The sequence below is a fragment of the Anticarsia gemmatalis genome, chromosome 4, assembly GCF_050436995.1.
Source record: "Anticarsia gemmatalis isolate Benzon Research Colony breed Stoneville strain chromosome 4, ilAntGemm2 primary, whole genome shotgun sequence".
Taxonomy (NCBI): domain Eukaryota; kingdom Metazoa; phylum Arthropoda; class Insecta; order Lepidoptera; family Erebidae; genus Anticarsia; species Anticarsia gemmatalis.
Window position 1 is genome coordinate 7905203 of NC_134748.1, and position 17941 is coordinate 7923143.

Sequence of the window (17941 nt, forward strand, 5' to 3'; positions counted from 1 at the left end):
AAGACTAAAATACCTTTGTAAAACATGTAAACATTTATTTGTATAAATTTATATTCAAACTTATACGTAATTTGCTTGTAGCAGTATCGTACATATTCACAATTAAATTAATACATTATAAACAATCAATTACCTCACTCAGTACATTGATTGGCGTCAATTAAGTATTTACAATTTCTGGCTCATTTTCGATCTGTTTTGAAAACTTTTTAGCCATTTCGCGCCGAGTATGTACAAGTATCCTGTGTCCAGTGCAATCTAAGTCCTCTTCATAGCATTTATTTTTACAGCATTTCTTACACAGTTGGTAAACACACTTACCACCCTGAAAAATAAAAATAAGATATTATTGTATCTAGCAACATTAAGTGAGTGTGCTACTGATACAACCTTAAATAATACTATACTCACAAGAGGATTGGGACACTTTTCGTTTATACATATTTCACCACTTCTGCTTGCATTCTGTTGCATGTCTTGTTTTCCAGGTCTCCTCATAATTTTTCTTAACTTTTTCATTTTTTTACGAGATATCGTATTTCCATCAACATCTTCAAATTTTCTTTTAGCTTCAGCAACACTATCCTAGCAACAGGAAATATGCTAAAGTATATGACAAATATATTATAAAAAAAACTTTACAAAGGATAAAATAATATTATGCAATATTTTACCTCATTGTTGTTCAATCTTTCCATTTTTTGTGTGTGCTCTTCAGGAGACATTCTTACATAAGGTTGACAAATCCATGGAGGTAGTATCAGGTTGAAACCATCTCTGGATATATTTTGAGCATCTTCAAATAATATTTTTCCTTGATGATAAGGCAAGTATTTATCTTTTAAATTGCTACACACTGTTTTAAAATCATTGAGATTTTGAGCTGTAGCCAAAAGTTGTCGGTCCTCATTATTTTCCTCAAATAAAAAGCTACAAAAGAAGAAATTAAATTTAAATATTGTTGATCAGCATGAATGCATTGTACTTATCAACAATATTAAATGTTTTTATATTATTAATTCATTAAGTTGTACTTACACTTTATGAAAAATCTTAAACAAATGTCCTCTAATATATGAAGTTGGGCATGGATATTGCTCAACAAGATCCAGATATTCCTCTGCCATCTCCCATGACACTGGGTTGATTCCTTCAAAAAGAGCTGGGTTGGTGAGAACCCCTTCTGCACTCATGATGCCATCTACTTTGGTATAGTCCAAACATCTATACACATCCTCCAGACATTGAATGTTACCATTTGCAAACATAGGTATTGATACTGCTTCCCTATACAGAAAAATAAACACTATACGCACAAAAAATATAAAATATGATATACTAGCTGTCCCACTCAACTTCGCTTGTGTCACAAGAGAGAGTGGGTGAATTTGGGTTTTTGGGTTGGGTTGTAACATTTTTTACTGATTCTCTGCTCCTATTGGTCGTAGCATGATGATATATAGCCTGTAGCCTTCCTCGATAAATGGGCTATCTAACACTGAAAGAATTTTTCTAATCGGACCAGTAGTTCCTGAGATTAGCTCATTCAAACAAACAAACTCTTCAGCTTTATAATATTAGTATAGATTACTAAGCTATACAACAAGCATAACAATACAATGATTGCAAGGGCTCAAATTTATAATACTAAATTAAACTGCAGCTTACAAGTTTTGTGGTTATTTCAATAATTGTTGATGTACACACCTGACAGCTTTTATATGTTTCCAACTAGCAATACCAGTTAATGGGCCTTTTTGTTCTCTTGTCCTTCCGTGGACTGTGAGCAATTTGCATCCAGCATTTTGCAGCATAAGAGCATATTCCACTGAGCGCTCAATGTCCTCAAATATCCTCACCTTGCATGTTATAGGAACAGACACTGCCTTTGACATAGCACCAACTAAAACATAATCATGAAAGAATGAGATACATAGTATGGCATTATTATTTATTCAAAAATGTTTATAAAATTCTTATTTTTTTATACGAGAGAAGCACATGATCACACTCCCCAAAACAAAAAAAAGGAAAATTGTATATATTTTAGACTTGATTCTACAGTACTGTTGTTCTATGTGCTAGGTACACATTAATAAGTAGTATTAATTTTAAACATTACCAATTTCCTGTAGTAACTTCCACTCGTCTTGAAGAAATGATCCATATCTCCCTCTCTTAGCAATTGATTGTGGACATCCGAGATTTACATCAATTGCGTCACAATGTTCCTCTACAAGCTTTGCAGCCGCTGCCATTGTTTCTGGGTTGTTACCACAAAACTATTAAGAATAAAGAGATAAAATTAATAAAACTGCTATCACGTCTACTACTTAAATCATTTAGGATTGGGTTAGTCTCACCTGTACGATAAGAGGGCGATCCTCTTTGCAGGTTACCATGTTATCTTTCCTATACTTAGGATCCTTTGTGAAAACATTACTATGAAACATAGGGGTATAGCACAAAGTTGCACCATGCCTCCGACAAAGAAGCCGCCAAGCTAGCTCACTGGCATCCACCATAGGGGCAACTACAAATCGTGGTCGCCCTATCAATTCAAACCATTTATCTGACATGATAACTTAAACAAAACTTTATGAATAAAACTGACACCAGAATAATTCAGATATGTAGAGTCTAACTGAACAACTTTAATATAAATACTTATAGAAAATATATTTGAAATAAATACATAATTCACGTGGGGTCAATATGTTTTAGTACAAAATTGAAGAAATTCATATCGTCGTAGGCCTTCATGACACTAACGACATTAACATGACATTTGACAGTTAGGCCCTTCTCCCATTACGATACTTGTAGGGTACGATACTCGAGTATAATACTAGTTGGATACATGTTCGCTACCCGATGCTCGCATATTATGCAACTTAAGGCCCTTCTCCCATTACGATACTTGTAGGGTACGATACTCGAGTATAATACTAGTTGGATACATGTTCGCTACCCGATGCTCGCATATTATGCAACTTAAAAGTTACTAAATTCATCATTTGTGCAAACTCGTTTTTTGTAGACTGACGTTATGTCGAGCGACTCCAGTGACGATGAAGCTCTTGCAGTTTTTTTGTTTTATAGAAATAGAAGACGTCAACGCAAGAGTAGAAAATACTGGATTCATCCATATATTGAAAGAAACATAAATTGTAGAGTTTTTGTAGCCGCACAAGAACTACAACACGATGATAAGAAATTTTTATCTTTTTACCGAATGTCTAAAGAGTCCTACTTGCATCTTGAGCCGTTTTCAATCTATACATATTATTATAGGTAATAAAATCGTAGGAAAGTCAAAACTGTAGATTGCATATTTTTTATATTTTATCTCTTGGTTGACAGTCCTAAGCCTGTGTAAAGTATGAAGGTAAATCAAGGGATATTTTTGTCTACATTTATACAGTAACAAATAATGTATAAACTATAAAGCAGTTCTCAATTTCTCACAGTTTCTATAGCACCTAGGAGCTGTGAGGAACTGAGGAACTACCTATAAGTATTATCAAATGTTAGATTCTGTCAAACTTGAAACGTGGTGGAACTATATAGTTCCGCGAACATGTTTCCTGAACATAGTTCCAATTAGGAAATGAATGATTCCATGTTCAATCCGCTCCCGAACATGTTAAGCGCATGTCTACGCGAGACGCGACGCACAAGCGACCAACACGGCGGGTATCGCGAGACTAGTCGCGAACGCGTAGAATACCAGTATCGTAATGTGAGAGTCTCCATACAAATGTATGTGAGATACTTCGTGGCGACTAGTCTCCGAGACTAGAGTCGCGCGGGCGTATCGTAATGGGAGAAGGGCTTTACTGACTGCTGCAGGCGGCTGACCAAGGACAAAAAATAAAGTAAAGAGCCAGTGCTGATAGTCGATTACCAATGTTTAGTTTATTGCCCATCTATAATCACGCATTGCCATGAATGATCTATCGATGGGCTGTATGTATGTATGACAGAATGGATATCATCGATCGCTTATAATAGTCTTAACAGAGCAATAATTTGCTTCAGTGAGTAACTATCGAGACTAATTTCATTTAATTCATACTGGGTCAAAGTCGAATCTAATATCGATAGTACCTACTACATTGTAGAAAAAGTTTGAGAGTGGTTTGGAAGTTTGTAAAGACTACTCGGTTTAGAAAAAAGCGTGATATAATGTACCTACGTATTCATTATAGCAATAGGTTTTAATTTGATGTGATTGTTCTGAGTATATACTTATCGAGTTTATCGGCTATTTTCATAATCTAAAAATTATTACACTTCACTAACTGTAGCTGTCAGTGACAAATTGTCAATTGTGAATCAAATAACCTGTTTGGAGTCAGCCGGCCTTTGCAAATTTGACTGAAAGAAATATATTGACTTATAACTACTTGCATTGCAGTAGCTTCTAAAGTATCCACAATCCGCTGAACTAACTTATTCTTCATTGGTAGACACATTACGCCCTAAGCTATAACGGATCATAGGGCGACAACCTGTCATAAAAAGCACGAGATGTTGCTGCTGTTTTAGAAGTTATTTGAGTGTTTCCCTGGGCCAAATCAGTTTGTGATCAACTACCAGTTAAAAAGAATTAAAACCCTATTAAAATGGCGTACGACATCATGGTAATAACTTAAAATAGCTATATTAATTTAATGTTTACACTTGCCTGGTTTCACTTGGTAACAATAAATTATTATGTTTCAGAGTCAATTTTACACTAGTCTAAATCTACCACTTCAAGAAAAGCTGCTTGAACTGACCAGAATCATTGATCAGTCAAGTCCTAATAAAGATCTTCAAGCTTTGTTCCCTCAACTGATAAGCAATATATTTTCACCATCATTGAATAATGGCTGGGGGCTGAGGACCGTAACATGTGATATAAACAGATACGATTTTGATGCTTTGATAAGTTTCTTTGAACCTCTTGGTCCAATGTTCAGGTTGTGTTATAAACTTCTATCAGATCCACAACTCAAATATAATCTACCTTTGAATGTGTTACCTGTAAGTATTGTCTTTTTATATTTGCATCATTAAACACTGTAATACCATACCTATGCCTGTTGCAGAAAAATGGTCGGCATTCAATATGTGCCCAATAACTTTGGTTTGACTAAACTATTTATATATGTATTCAATTGAGACTATTGAATAACTACCTTAACTATTGCCCACATTCAGCCTAAGTATTTTCTTAGCTGAAAAATTCCAGTTTCATTTAAGATCTTTGAGCCACAGAGAAATTAAAAAAGATGAATTATTTGCATAGTCATGATTTTTAAAGTGAACATTTTTTGTAGCTGGACCTGAAGATCACTTTGGAAAGAGGGAGATGTCCACAGTTCTATGCAGACATGCTGACTACAGACTCACAATCTTTAAATGTTGTGGCACTGGCACTCAGTATCCTTTAAAAAAAAACATATTATGTAGAATATTGTACAGTTAAAAGGGGAGGAATAAAATACATAACTCTGTTTTAGAGTTAGAGGGGCTAATTAAATAAAACTCCTATTTACCATATTTATGTCATTAGTGTGTTCCTTTGAACTATTGCCATATTTTCTTACATAACATCTGATCAGATCCATTTGACTATTACATATTAAACTTTGCCCTGCACCTGGTGAACAACAGTCAAAACAAGAGCACATGGGAGAACTGGAACAGTGTGTACTTTGCTCTCGCATGTGACTACCTCATGCACTTCCTGCCTGCCGACCCAAATGTAACTGTGCTACCTTCCATACCACATTATACGGGAAAAGTGCCTATGGTTGCTCCACTACAGACTGCTAACAGGTTTGCCTGATATTATGTTATCAGTATTTTGTTTAAAGAAGAAGTGGTTTCTGTTGAATTACATCTAAAATGACTATGACTGAGAGTTCTAATTTCTTATGTTCAAGAGACAATTTCATCTAATTAATTATTAGTTATGAATTTACAAACTAATAAGCACTGTAAAGTTATGCTTAGTAGCTATATTTTTGAGATGCTAAATCCAATTCGTTTTATTCCAGGCCCCTGTATTCTCCATCACTGCTGCTAATACCTGATTTATCAGGCAGCAGCATGAGCAATCAACATACTGCACAGAACCAATCTCGTAATGAAGTGTGGAGGTCAGAAACAGTGCTGCAAGTCTTCATTGATATATGGATGAGTGTGGAACAATTTAATGCCAGAAATGTTGAGGTAAAATAAACAAATTTATGTCATTTTATATATTTAACCTGCTTCAGAAAAAGGAGAAGATTCAAAAGTTTTTTTTAAGTTTATTACTTCCTAATTTTGTCAGTTTTTGTTAGGTTGTTGGTTAGACCAAATTTGGTGATTTTTTTTTATTGAAACCATTTATGCATTTTCTCTGCTAATGAATGTGATGTTTTCATTTTCAGTTGTATCAAAGAAACTATCAAATCATATGTTCAAGTCCAGAACGCGTAAGGACAGTGCGAGTTTTAGTCAAACATTTGCACACATTTTCTGCCAAACATCTATCTGACCCTGCAGTAAGGTCGTCAGCCCTTCGTAAATATGCGCGACAGATGATGTGTGTTCGCGCTTATCACTACATCAAACATTTGGTGACCACATGGCCTCTTGATGCCTCCTTCAGGCTTGTGATGGAGCTGTGGTTAAGTTTTATACAACCGTGGAGATATGTAAACAATACAATTTCTCAGGACAGGTTAGTATTGTAAACAATCTTAAAAGTTTAATTTTGTTATCTATACTAATACTTAATATTATAAAGCTGAAGAGTTTGTTTGATTGTTTGTTTGTTTGAACGCGCTAATCTAAGGAACTACTGGTCCGATTTAAAAAAATCTTTCAGTGTTAGATAGACCATTTATCGAGGAAGGCTATAGGCTATATAACATCACGCTACGGCCATTAGGAGCGGAGTAACAAGGAGAAATGTTACAAAAACGGGGAAAATTATGACCCATTATCTCTTATTATCTCTTACTAGCTGACCCGCGCAACTTCGCTTGCGTCACCTAAGAGAATGAGTCAAATTTTCCCCGTTTTTGTAACATTTTTCGTTGCTTCTCCGCTCCTAATGACCGTAGCGTGATGTTATATAGCCTATAGCCTTCCTCGATAAATAGGCTATCTAACATTGAAAGAATTTTTCAAATCGGACCAGTAGTTCCTGAGATTAGCGCGTTCAAACAAACAAACAAACAAACAATCAAACAAACAAACAAACAAACTTTTCAGCTTTATTATATTAGTATAGATGTCACGCAAGCGAAGTTGCGCGGGTCAGCTAGTCCTTAATAAATGAGACGGAACCTGTCCCATTGTTGCAATATCTTTTACAAAATTAAATATGAGGTATATGAGTTACACTACATAATTTTCTTTGATGTTTGAAAGTCGTAATTTTTTGTGCTACTGATGTTTTTAGTGATATAATAATATCAATTATTTTAGATTTCCAGCAACTAATAACAATCAAGAAGATGCAACAAATACTCTGGATGCAAGTTTCACTCAATTTATTGCAGAGAATTTTCCATCATACACTTGTATCTTCCAACTCGTGTTGCCAAGGTTCATGAGGCTAGACTTGACTGCTTATAAGAATGCTGTTATGTTATTCAGACTGGGAAAGGTTTGTATAATTCATTATTTATGTAAACGTATATTAGCATTTTTACGAATTCCAATTTTCATTTGAATGTTTTATTTTGCAGGTATTTTCACAACAGCACCTTGTTCCAATATTACGAAACTTAGAACAGGGTATTACAGACAGTGGCTCGGGCAGTAATAGTCCAGATGTCAGTTTCAATAATTCTGTTATGGAGCAAAGGTAATTTGTGCTACCAACTGTTTAAGAAATAGTTAATAAAGAATATTTAATGGTAGCTGAGAAGAAGCATGAATGTATAATTGTACTGGACAGGATTTTATGCATATTACATGAATCTAGAAATGGATACCTGAATAACTTATCCATTTATTTATTACTCCTACTCTGCTTATGTTATTCACAGCTACACATACAATGGTGTTCCACTGCATAAATGGGTAACAATTGCAAAACAAGCCATTTCTGAATTGAACCTATCAGCTAACTATGAATATGAAGCGATGTGGGGAGAGAACACGCGCCATGTCGCTGCTGCACTGGTAAAGAGAATAGTTTCTGCGAAAATGACAACAGAGAATAGTATACAAGAGTTTAGCAGACGAATAAATCTGCGTAATCAAGGTAGGTCATTTATCTATATCTATACTAATATTATAAAGCTGAAGAGTTTGTTTGAACGTGCTAATCTCAGGAACTTCTGGCCCAATTTGAAAAAATCTTTCAGTGTTAAATTGCCTATTTATTGAGGAAGGCTATAGACTATTATATCATCACGCTACGACTAATAGGAGCAGAGTACCAGTAAAAAATGTTACAAAAACGCTGCCAATTATGACCCATACTCTCTTATGTGACGCAAGCGAAGTTGCGCGGGTCAGCTAGTGTACTGTATTTGAATCAAATAGTATAGAGACTATTAATTTTAGTTCCACCGTTAAAAATGTTTCATGTATTTCTAGGTATATGGGCAGGAATAAAGAATTTCCTGATGATTGGTAGTCAAGATGAAGATGAACTGATATTGGAGGAGTCAAAGAAAGTGCCAACTTATTTGAATACCAGTATTCATCACTTTTCTAACATATTCGGGGTAAGTTATTTTTTCTTGAAAGTTCCTATGTAGGACAAAAAGATACAATTAGTGAAACCATTTTGTCATTGTATAACTTATATTAAAATTTATATTTTTCCACTGGCATCACAGAACAAAAAATAACATTGATTTGTATACAAAATAATTCATTACTGTAACAGCCAGCAAGGCTCTCCTGTTGGAATGATGGAGGAGATAGGCCTTGAATCCACCACCCTGACCAAGTGCAGTTTGGAGACTTTGCAATTCTTCAAGAATTGTGATAAATTTTGATTAAAAAATACTTAATGATTTTTTATATTTTCAGTTGAATGAAAATGTGATGCATATGTCTGAACCTATAATAGAAGACAATTCACTGGAACATTCATCTTATGTCAACTCAACAAGCTTTCCTCTTTCAATTACTAATAAGGTACGTACTTCTATTATCTGGCATGGAATATCGAATGGCAGGAATATTCGTAACTTTATTTAGATATTAATATAATGTTAAAGTAAGTGCTGTTTAATGATAATATCATTTTTATGTGAATTCTTTCAGCTTCGCACCAAACCCACAGCAGTGCAATACATGGGTGATCCAGACCTAATGCCCATTACCTCATATGAAAGCACAATTTTAGTAAGAATGCTGTATCAAATGGCTTCCAGACTGAATGAAATTGTGAGTATAAATCTGTAGAAATAGATGTTAGGTTTATGTTCAATTTGTTCTTTGCTTTTATTGTAGGCGATCTCTTACTTATCAACGTGATCCAAAAATTAAAGCATTGTAGTATATCTAACTTTGACTAAACTTATTTCTTATATTTTCAGTACGGAAGCCAGTTCACAAGACTTTGGAACAGAAACGATTTGTGGGGCTACATGGCTCGTGAAGTATTACAACGTCCGTGCTCTATACAAAGTTATGTAAGAGATATTACCAACCATCAGAATATTGTGAGTCAAGAGCTCCCGCCGCGCTTGTCTCTGCGCCGACTTGGCTCCCACGCCTTCGTGATATGGGTGACTATCGGCTATTTCATCTTCAGGCTGTTTTCCTTCAGCGGCCTATTTTATATTTTTATACTAGTCCTTGTATGGATAACTTTTGTTTTTACAAAAGCAAGTTCTAAAATGTTAAGATTAATCTGAATCAGTCATTTTCATTATTGTAATTCAATAAAATATTTTCGTACAATTGTAATTCGTGCACTTGTTTTATTTATTTGACCCTTGTTTTTATTTTGTTTCTAATTCAGCTATATTAGACGCCATCCACGGCGAAGTGGTTATCGAAATACAAAAAATAACTGTTTTGAGTCCAGTCGCAGATTAATATAATAAATTAATAAATAAAAATAGTAATGATGCATTAGATTATTTTTTGACGCGATGACACCAACTTAAAAATATCGCTTTATGAGAAACTAAAGACGACTACCCACACAAGGAGATCGAATTAAACAGTATGAATAAATAATAAACAAAGTTTTATTAATTATAATAACAAAACGGTAGGCTTAACTTAGTAAGAGCAGATCGAAGATAGCGTGCTAGCAGTACTTCTTGAGCGTGAGCTTGGGCACGATGTTCATGGAGGCGAGCTCCTGGAACAGCAGCTTGCAGGCGTAGGGCATGTCGACGCACGACACGGCGGCCGACGAGCGGCACGCGTGGCACCACGCGCGCGACGCCATACCGCTAGCAGTACTTCTTGAGCGTGAGCTTGGGCACGATGTTCATGGAGGCGAGCTCCTGGAACAGCAGCTTGCAGGCGTAGGGCATGTCGACGCACGACACGGCGGCCGACGAGCGGCACGCGTGGCACCACGCGCGCGACGCCATACCGCTAGCAGTACTTCTTGAGCGTGAGCTTGGGCACGATGTTCATGGAGGCGAGCTCCTGGAACAGCAGCTTGCAGGCGTAGGGCATGTCGACGCACGACACGGCGGCCGACGAGCGGCACGCGTGGCACCACGCGCGCGACGCCATACCGCTAGCAGTACTTCTTGAGCGTGAGCTTGGGCACGATGTTCATGGAGGCGAGCTCCTGGAACAGCAGCTTGCAGGCGTAGGGCATGTCGACGCACGACACGGCGGCCGACGAGCGGCACGCGTGGCACCACGCGCGCGACGCCATACCGCTAGCAGTACTTCTTGAGCGTGAGCTTGGGCACGATGTTCATGGAGGCGAGCTCCTGGAACAGCAGCTTGCAGGCGTAGGGCATGTCGACGCACGACACGGCGGCCGACGAGCGGCACGCGTGGCACCACGCGCGCGACGCCATACCGCTAGCAGTACTTCTTGAGCGTGAGCTTGGGCACGATGTTCATGGAGGCGAGCTCCTGGAACAGCAGCTTGCAGGCGTAGGGCATGTCGACGCACGACACGGCGGCCGACGAGCGGCACGCGTGGCACCACGCGCGCGACGCCATACCGCTAGCAGTACTTCTTGAGCGTGAGCTTGGGCACGATGTTCATGGAGGCGAGCTCCTGGAACAGCAGCTTGCAGGCGTAGGGCATGTCGACGCACGACACGGCGGCCGACGAGCGGCACGCGTGGCACCACGCGCGCGACGCCATACCGCTAGCAGTACTTCTTGAGCGTGAGCTTGGGCACGATGTTCATGGAGGCGAGCTCCTGGAACAGCAGCTTGCAGGCGTAGGGCATGTCGACGCACGACACGGCGGCCGACGAGCGGCACGCGTGGCACCACGCGCGCGACGCCATACCGCTAGCAGTACTTCTTGAGCGTGAGCTTGGGCACGATGTTCATGGAGGCGAGCTCCTGGAACAGCAGCTTGCAGGCGTAGGGCATGTCGACGCACGACACGGCGGCCGACGAGCGGCACGCGTGGCACCACGCGCGCGACGCCATACCGCTAGCAGTACTTCTTGAGCGTGAGCTTGGGCACGATGTTCATGGAGGCGAGCTCCTGGAACAGCAGCTTGCAGGCGTAGGGCATGTCGACGCACGACACGGCGGCCGACGAGCGGCACGCGTGGCACCACGCGCGCGACGCCATACCGCTAGCAGTACTTCTTGAGCGTGAGCTTGGGCACGATGTTCATGGAGGCGAGCTCCTGGAACAGCAGCTTGCAGGCGTAGGGCATGTCGACGCACGACACGGCGGCCGACGAGCGGCACGCGTGGCACCACGCGCGCGACGCCATACCGCTAGCAGTACTTCTTGAGCGTGAGCTTGGGCACGATGTTCATGGAGGCGAGCTCCTGGAACAGCAGCTTGCAGGCGTAGGGCATGTCGACGCACGACACGGCGGCCGACGAGCGGCACGCGTGGCACCACGCGCGCGACGCCAGGCGCCCGCACGCGCCGCAGATGTCCGCGCTGAACGCGTCCGACGCCAGCATCAGCCGCTCCATCAGCAGCATGCTGACGCAACACGGAAACATTATTAACGCACTTACAACTTGACTAGTTTTTAGCGGTAATAATACGACTGCCGATGACCAGGTGTTTCGCGCATAATGCAAATAATCGGGCAGTGACAGTGAAAAACTTTAGAAAAATAATTCCAGGCTACATTCTCTATTTATTTCCGTAACGTTTTATACAGGGTGTCCCAAAACTCAACGATAATCCGAGACAGGATGAAAGGCCAAGTCATACCGGTTCTAGGAAAAATAAAAAAAAAAAATCCATATCACTTAGTTCAGCAATAATAGACATATTTCAAAAAAGTTGAAGTCCTGTGATCACCAATGTCACAATTTCGCTGTGTTTTTTTAAATTTCGTGATCTTCATTAAATATGCTATGAATCGTAAAACAAATTAATGCACAAAACACTGTTAATTTAATAAAAAAAGTTAAGTTTTAGTGAGTCATGGTTCACAAAAATATCGTTAGTTAACTTTGACGCTTCGTATTGAAAAAAAAATGTACTACACTACCCTTGGCAAGTTATTTCAAAAGTTGGCGCATCAAGATTTCAAAATGGTGCAACACTTGCCACTTTTCTTGATTATCGTTGTGTTTTGGGACACCCTGTATAGGGTGGGTTATGAAATATTAATTTCATAACTATACCAGTCTATGTTCATAAAACGACGGAATGAATAGATAATTATATTTACCTAGCACCATAACCGATGAGGCAATCTCGTTCCATCTCGCCCAATCGCAGGCCGCCGTCTCGCGAACGGCCCTCAGTGGGCTGACGAGTGAGCACGGCGCGGGGGCCGCGAGCACGAGCGTGCATCTTGTCTTGTACCATATGCTTCAGCTTCTGGTAGTACACCTAGAAAATAAGAAAAAAGTTACGATGTTACTGCTGATGATGATGATGAGTCGAAGCCCTTTACATACAATGAGCAACTGGCTTGATATTTCTTTCACTTTTACGTTTCGCGGTTTCTTGCTAACGCGTGTATCGGTGATGTTTAAGTGCAATTAATCTTTTTACTTACTGGACCGGAATAGATGTAAGCTTCCAGCGGCTCCCCGGTCAAACCAGAGTAAAAGATATCCTTGCCGTGATAGTTGTATCCGTGTTTTTCTAATTCTTTACATACGTCGCGGACCTTAGATCCTCCGAAAGCAGTTCCTATCAAAAAATCACATAACATTATAAATTGGATTTATTAGCTTAAAACAAAATGTATGTCAAGGACTGTATCAATTTACCATAGTGGAATTTTCCTTCCATGAGTCCCGCTTTTCCAGCTAATAATTCGATAGTCTTTCCTACTGTCATTCTAGAGGGAAATCCGTGAGGGTTCATAATCATATCGGGACAAATACCGCGATCGTTGAACGGCATATCCTCCTGTTGTACAATCAAACCGGTGACACCTTTCTGACCGTGCCGAGAACTGAATTTATCTCCAATTTCGGGAATACGCGTTTGCCGCAGTAATATTTTAATAAGAGATGCATCTTCGGAATTCGAGGAAACCATAACTTTTTCAATATAAGATTCTACAGGCCCCTTATATGTTACTGGCACATCTTTGTAGTCAACTTGCTGAGGTTGTCCCTGAGTGACCGGGTTCAGTGTTGCGGGAGGCATTTGTTTGTTAATTAATACTTGTCTGTTTTCTACCATCTCGCCCGGTGATGCTATTCCATCTGCGTCGAGTATTTCATGAGCTCTTACAACTTTGCCCGTCGCGGCATCTCTTGAAGGTCCCATAATTCTATCTGATGTTTGATTGCTGTATCTTTTCATGGTTGTTTTAGCGCTTTTATATACGAGACAACGGCCGTATCCACGGTCTATAGAAGCGCGATTGAGGATCAACGCATCCTCGATGTCATAACCACTGTAACTCATTACAGCTACTGTAGCGTTCTGTCCGGCCGGCAGTTTATCAAAATTCGTCAGTTCTATTGTTCTCGTTTTGACCATAGGGCATTGAGGATACACGAGATTGTACATGAGAGTGTCGATTCTATTCTTTTGGTTATAACCGATAGTGCCCATAGCTTGTTTACCCATAGCGCATTGATAAGTATTTCTAGGACTCTGATTGTGATGTGGATAAGGCACGAGGCCAGCACAAACACCTAGAATTGTGAAAGGTTCTATTTCTAAGTGAGTTGTTACATAGGGATCTATCTCTGTTTCCACTGTTGCTATGTAACTGTCATTTTCTTCATTCACATCTAAGTATTCAATGAGACCATCATTTAGAAAATCTTGGAACTTTCTAATCCCTCTATTCAATTCATTTATGTGAGACTGTTGAACTAATGGATATCCTTTTTCTACGATAATGTAAGGCCTACACAGTCTGCCACCGTCACTGCAAATGTAAACTGTTCTTTGATTATGATTTGGGTAAATTGATACAAAAGCTGATATGAGACCGCGCCGTCGAAACATTCTAAATACTTTAATTAGTCTCTTGTATTGTCTTGAAACTCCTAATATGTTACCTGAAAAAAAAAGTAGGATTCATTTAGTACGACGATACAATACAATATTATATTATTTCGCGTTTACTATCAAAATTGTATGAAAACATACCATTTAAGAATACCATGTAAACAGCAGGATGATTGATCTCCTCGCCGCCTAACAGACGTACATCTTCAACGCCAGCATTTCTCGCTAATCTAGCTATCGGCTCTTCTGAACATTCTGTAGTGATATGAGTCATCAAAGCTAAGTTCTTCACGAGCCCACAAGCCTCACCCTCAGGAGTATCAGATGGACACAACATGCCCCATTGCGAAGGCTGCAAGGAACGCGGCCCAGAAACCTTCCTAGTCTTTTCAAACTGAGAATTCACGCGAGTCATCATTCCCAGAGCCGATATATAACTCAATCGGCTTAGAACTTGCGTCACTCCATGCCTCTCCATTTTGAATCTTTTGATTGTCCAATTACCCTGAAAACAAAAGCGTAACAATGGTAAATTTGACAGATAAACTACACTCGTTTGTAAGAAACCCAATAACATGATTTTACATGTTAAATTCTTATGGTTGTGTTCTTTTCTCATGTTTGTATTCTACTTACGGAAGAAATTGCAGCAAACAATCCATTAGCTATCAAGTCTGGTCTCATATGTTTTACAACATCAAAAGGCGCAGCTTTCACTTTGGGAATTATTTTATCTGCTATAGATTTTAGTTCCCAATTAAATCTTTTGAAAAGATCTTCAAACATCAAGGCAAGTAGGGAACCAGCAAGCTCAAGTCTCTTGTTCCCATAATAGTCAGGGTCATCAATAGCAGCTTTATTTGTCTCTGCTTCTATTACTCTTTTGACCATAATAGCTAAATAGATCGCTTTCACATAGAAATTGTAGTTTTCCACTGCTACATGAGCCAGAATAGTTGTTGCGAGAAGATCGCGGGCTTCGTCAATTGGTGTACGGCTTTTGGCGTTTCCTGACTGAAACCTGTTAGGTAAAGAGGTATTTACTATGTTAATAATGCTTCTAATCCAGTTAAAAAAAAACTAATGCTTTGGATCACTCCAACTAGTTGGATTCTGAACTACAGTTATCTGTAATTCTTTAAGATTAAAATAATACTCTTGTAAAAATAATCTTACCTTTTCACTTTCAATTTACTTCCTATGTATGCAAGTGCCTGATTTTGAGTAAATATCTTTAAGTTATGGCAGTCCATAATGCAAGGTGCCATTTTCTTCATGGTTGTGTCATCGGTTCCAATAAGCTGCATAATTTCTTGATCACTACAAATGCCCATTGCTTTGAATGCTACTGCTATAGGTATGTCCTGCAAGCAGATAGAAAATAATACAAAAACTGTTCATATTCAAAAATGATGGTAAGAGATACCAAGTGAACTACATAAATGAAAAAGGATCAGAAAGTGACATACAATATTTGAACAGTTAATTATGTTGCTATCATTTTAGTTCTTACACCATATTTAATCAAATCTCTACTAATAATATAGATGCAAAAGTTTGTGAGAATGGATGATGTATGGATGTAACTCTAATACAAAAACTATGAATGGGTTTTGATGAAATTGGGTACACAAATATGGTTTATATTTAAAATGTTGTGAACTTACATCAGACAGAGCATTATGTCTTAGTACATATTTGCTGTTTTTAACAATAACATTGGTTCTTGTCTTCTTCTCATGTGTTGAACTTGTTACTTGACATTGTATTGCTCCTTTAAACTCATCAACTATCATGCGATTCCTGGACAACTGTTCCTGAATCAATATCACTTTCTCTTGACCTGCAAGTTTATATCAGTTATTAATCAAAAGCAATCACCATAAAATTATTTAACACTAGCCATAGCACAAATATCATTAAATTTGATTAATTACTCTCTCACAGATGAGCAAGGGTCTCCCCCCATAATGAAGGAGGGGCTACATCAGTTTATCATATTGGCCAACTATAGGTAGAAGGCTACATCATTTTTTAGTACTTTTTGGAGTGGATGATTTCATCCTTAGGTTTGAAATCTCAAGCACTTGACTGTGTTGGAGGTAACTAACTAGACCACTTGGTTTTCACTGCTACTTGTCATAGTATAAATAGGGCAAGTAATAATACCTCTAATAATGAAGTATCCGCCAGGATCATGAGGGCACTCATTCAGTTGTGCCAGTTCAAAATCTGATTTATTAGTCAAAACACAATTTGAGGATCTCAGCATCAGTGGCATCCTGTAATTATAATAATAAATTGTACTTATGATATTTTTTAAAAATAAAGTAGGTAGGTATACAAAATAATTATTTGATATAAAATTTTTGTTCATACAGTATAGCATAGTTAGACACACAACATTAAGACCAAGACCATATATTATGTTATTAATAACTTACCTTCCAATGAGTTGTTTATTCTTTCTAACTCTTTGATTGCCTCTTATGTACTCTATATCTACAGTAATGGGTGCCGAGTATGTCATGTCCCTGAGCCGACATTCATGAGGGGTGGTGGGTTTTGTAACATTGAACCCTTCTTCCAAGTCCGGAGTACCCACATATGCGTTCAGATATTTTATGTAAAATAATGGGTCTGAATCACAGAACACTTTTTCATTGGCTTGAACTATCTTCTTTATTTCAACATTTATAAAATAGTTGAAAGAGTCTATATGCTGTTTAACTAATCCCTTAATTTGTAAAAACGAAGGGACTAATTTCCATTTATCCTAAAAAAATATGTAAACAGTAAATAACATGCTGAAGTAGGAAATGTAATCTTACAATATGTTCAATTATTTTATATTACAAGAATTACAAGTATTTAAAGCTGATTTTAAACATATATATGTTATAATAGGAAACTTTGTATTGTACTATCAGTCTTCATGAAATAAGATTTATGTTTATATCATTATAAAATGGATAAATGCACAAAAAATGTGAGCTAACCTCAAGAGTTTTAATAGGATCTCTTGAACCTTTAGATGAATCCCAATCATTCTGTCTCTTATTTATCTCTCCCATTTTACCAAAACTGTTTTTAACTAGACAGTACTAAAAGTAAGTCAAGTTATATTTCCAAAAAAAACTTAATTTAATATCATTTTTGACGTTTTGCCGACTGTTTTTGAAACGATTGACCACTGAGTCTGACAGTCCAACTGGGTTGACACATTTGACATTTCTACTGAACGAATAAAAGAACGAGAGAATCAAAACACATAGACAAAGGCTTGATTAGAGATATGTTTTAGCAGATATTATCGATAGGGTTAAAGATAAAATAAGTTCATCACTATTTTTTACAATGGCAACATGG

General features: G+C 38.3%; 3 protein-coding genes across 3 annotated transcripts; 1 reads left to right on the top strand and 2 right to left on the bottom strand.

Moving 5' to 3' along the window:
• Positions 1–10: 10 nt before the first annotated feature.
• Positions 11–3832, bottom strand: Dus1 (Dihydrouridine synthase 1). Its single transcript, XM_076113524.1, has 7 exons — positions 2364–3832; positions 2123–2282; positions 1708–1903; positions 1039–1287; positions 675–930; positions 412–585; positions 11–325 (listed from the first exon to the last, which is right to left on the bottom strand). Exons 1-7 carry the CDS (start codon positions 2577–2579, stop codon positions 161–163), a joined length of 1416 nt encoding a protein of 471 aa, XP_075969639.1. The 5' UTR covers positions 2580–3832; the 3' UTR covers positions 11–160.
• Positions 3833–4314: 482 nt separating this feature from the next.
• Positions 4315–9921, top strand: LOC142972421 (sphingomyelin phosphodiesterase 4). Its single transcript, XM_076113526.1, has 13 exons — positions 4315–4646; positions 4729–5031; positions 5328–5430; positions 5613–5829; positions 6051–6225; positions 6429–6721; positions 7474–7654; positions 7737–7855; positions 8040–8257; positions 8596–8726; positions 9037–9144; positions 9274–9396; positions 9549–9921. The coding sequence occupies exons 1-13, from the start codon at positions 4629–4631 to the stop codon at positions 9867–9869; spliced, it is 2310 nt and encodes a 769-aa protein (XP_075969641.1). The 5' UTR covers positions 4315–4628; the 3' UTR covers positions 9870–9921.
• Positions 9922–10190: 269 nt separating this feature from the next.
• On the bottom strand, positions 10191–17787 carry Polr3B (RNA polymerase III subunit RpIII128). The gene is made up of 11 exons (XM_076113527.1): positions 17572–17787; positions 17017–17348; positions 16742–16854; positions 16240–16415; positions 15749–15936; positions 15209–15593; positions 14714–15077; positions 13369–14622; positions 13152–13288; positions 12819–12982; positions 10191–12115 (listed from the first exon to the last, which is right to left on the bottom strand). The coding sequence occupies exons 1-11, from the start codon at positions 17644–17646 to the stop codon at positions 11899–11901; spliced, it is 3405 nt and encodes a 1134-aa protein (XP_075969642.1). The 5' UTR covers positions 17647–17787; the 3' UTR covers positions 10191–11898.
• Positions 17788–17941: the final 154 nt, after the last annotated feature.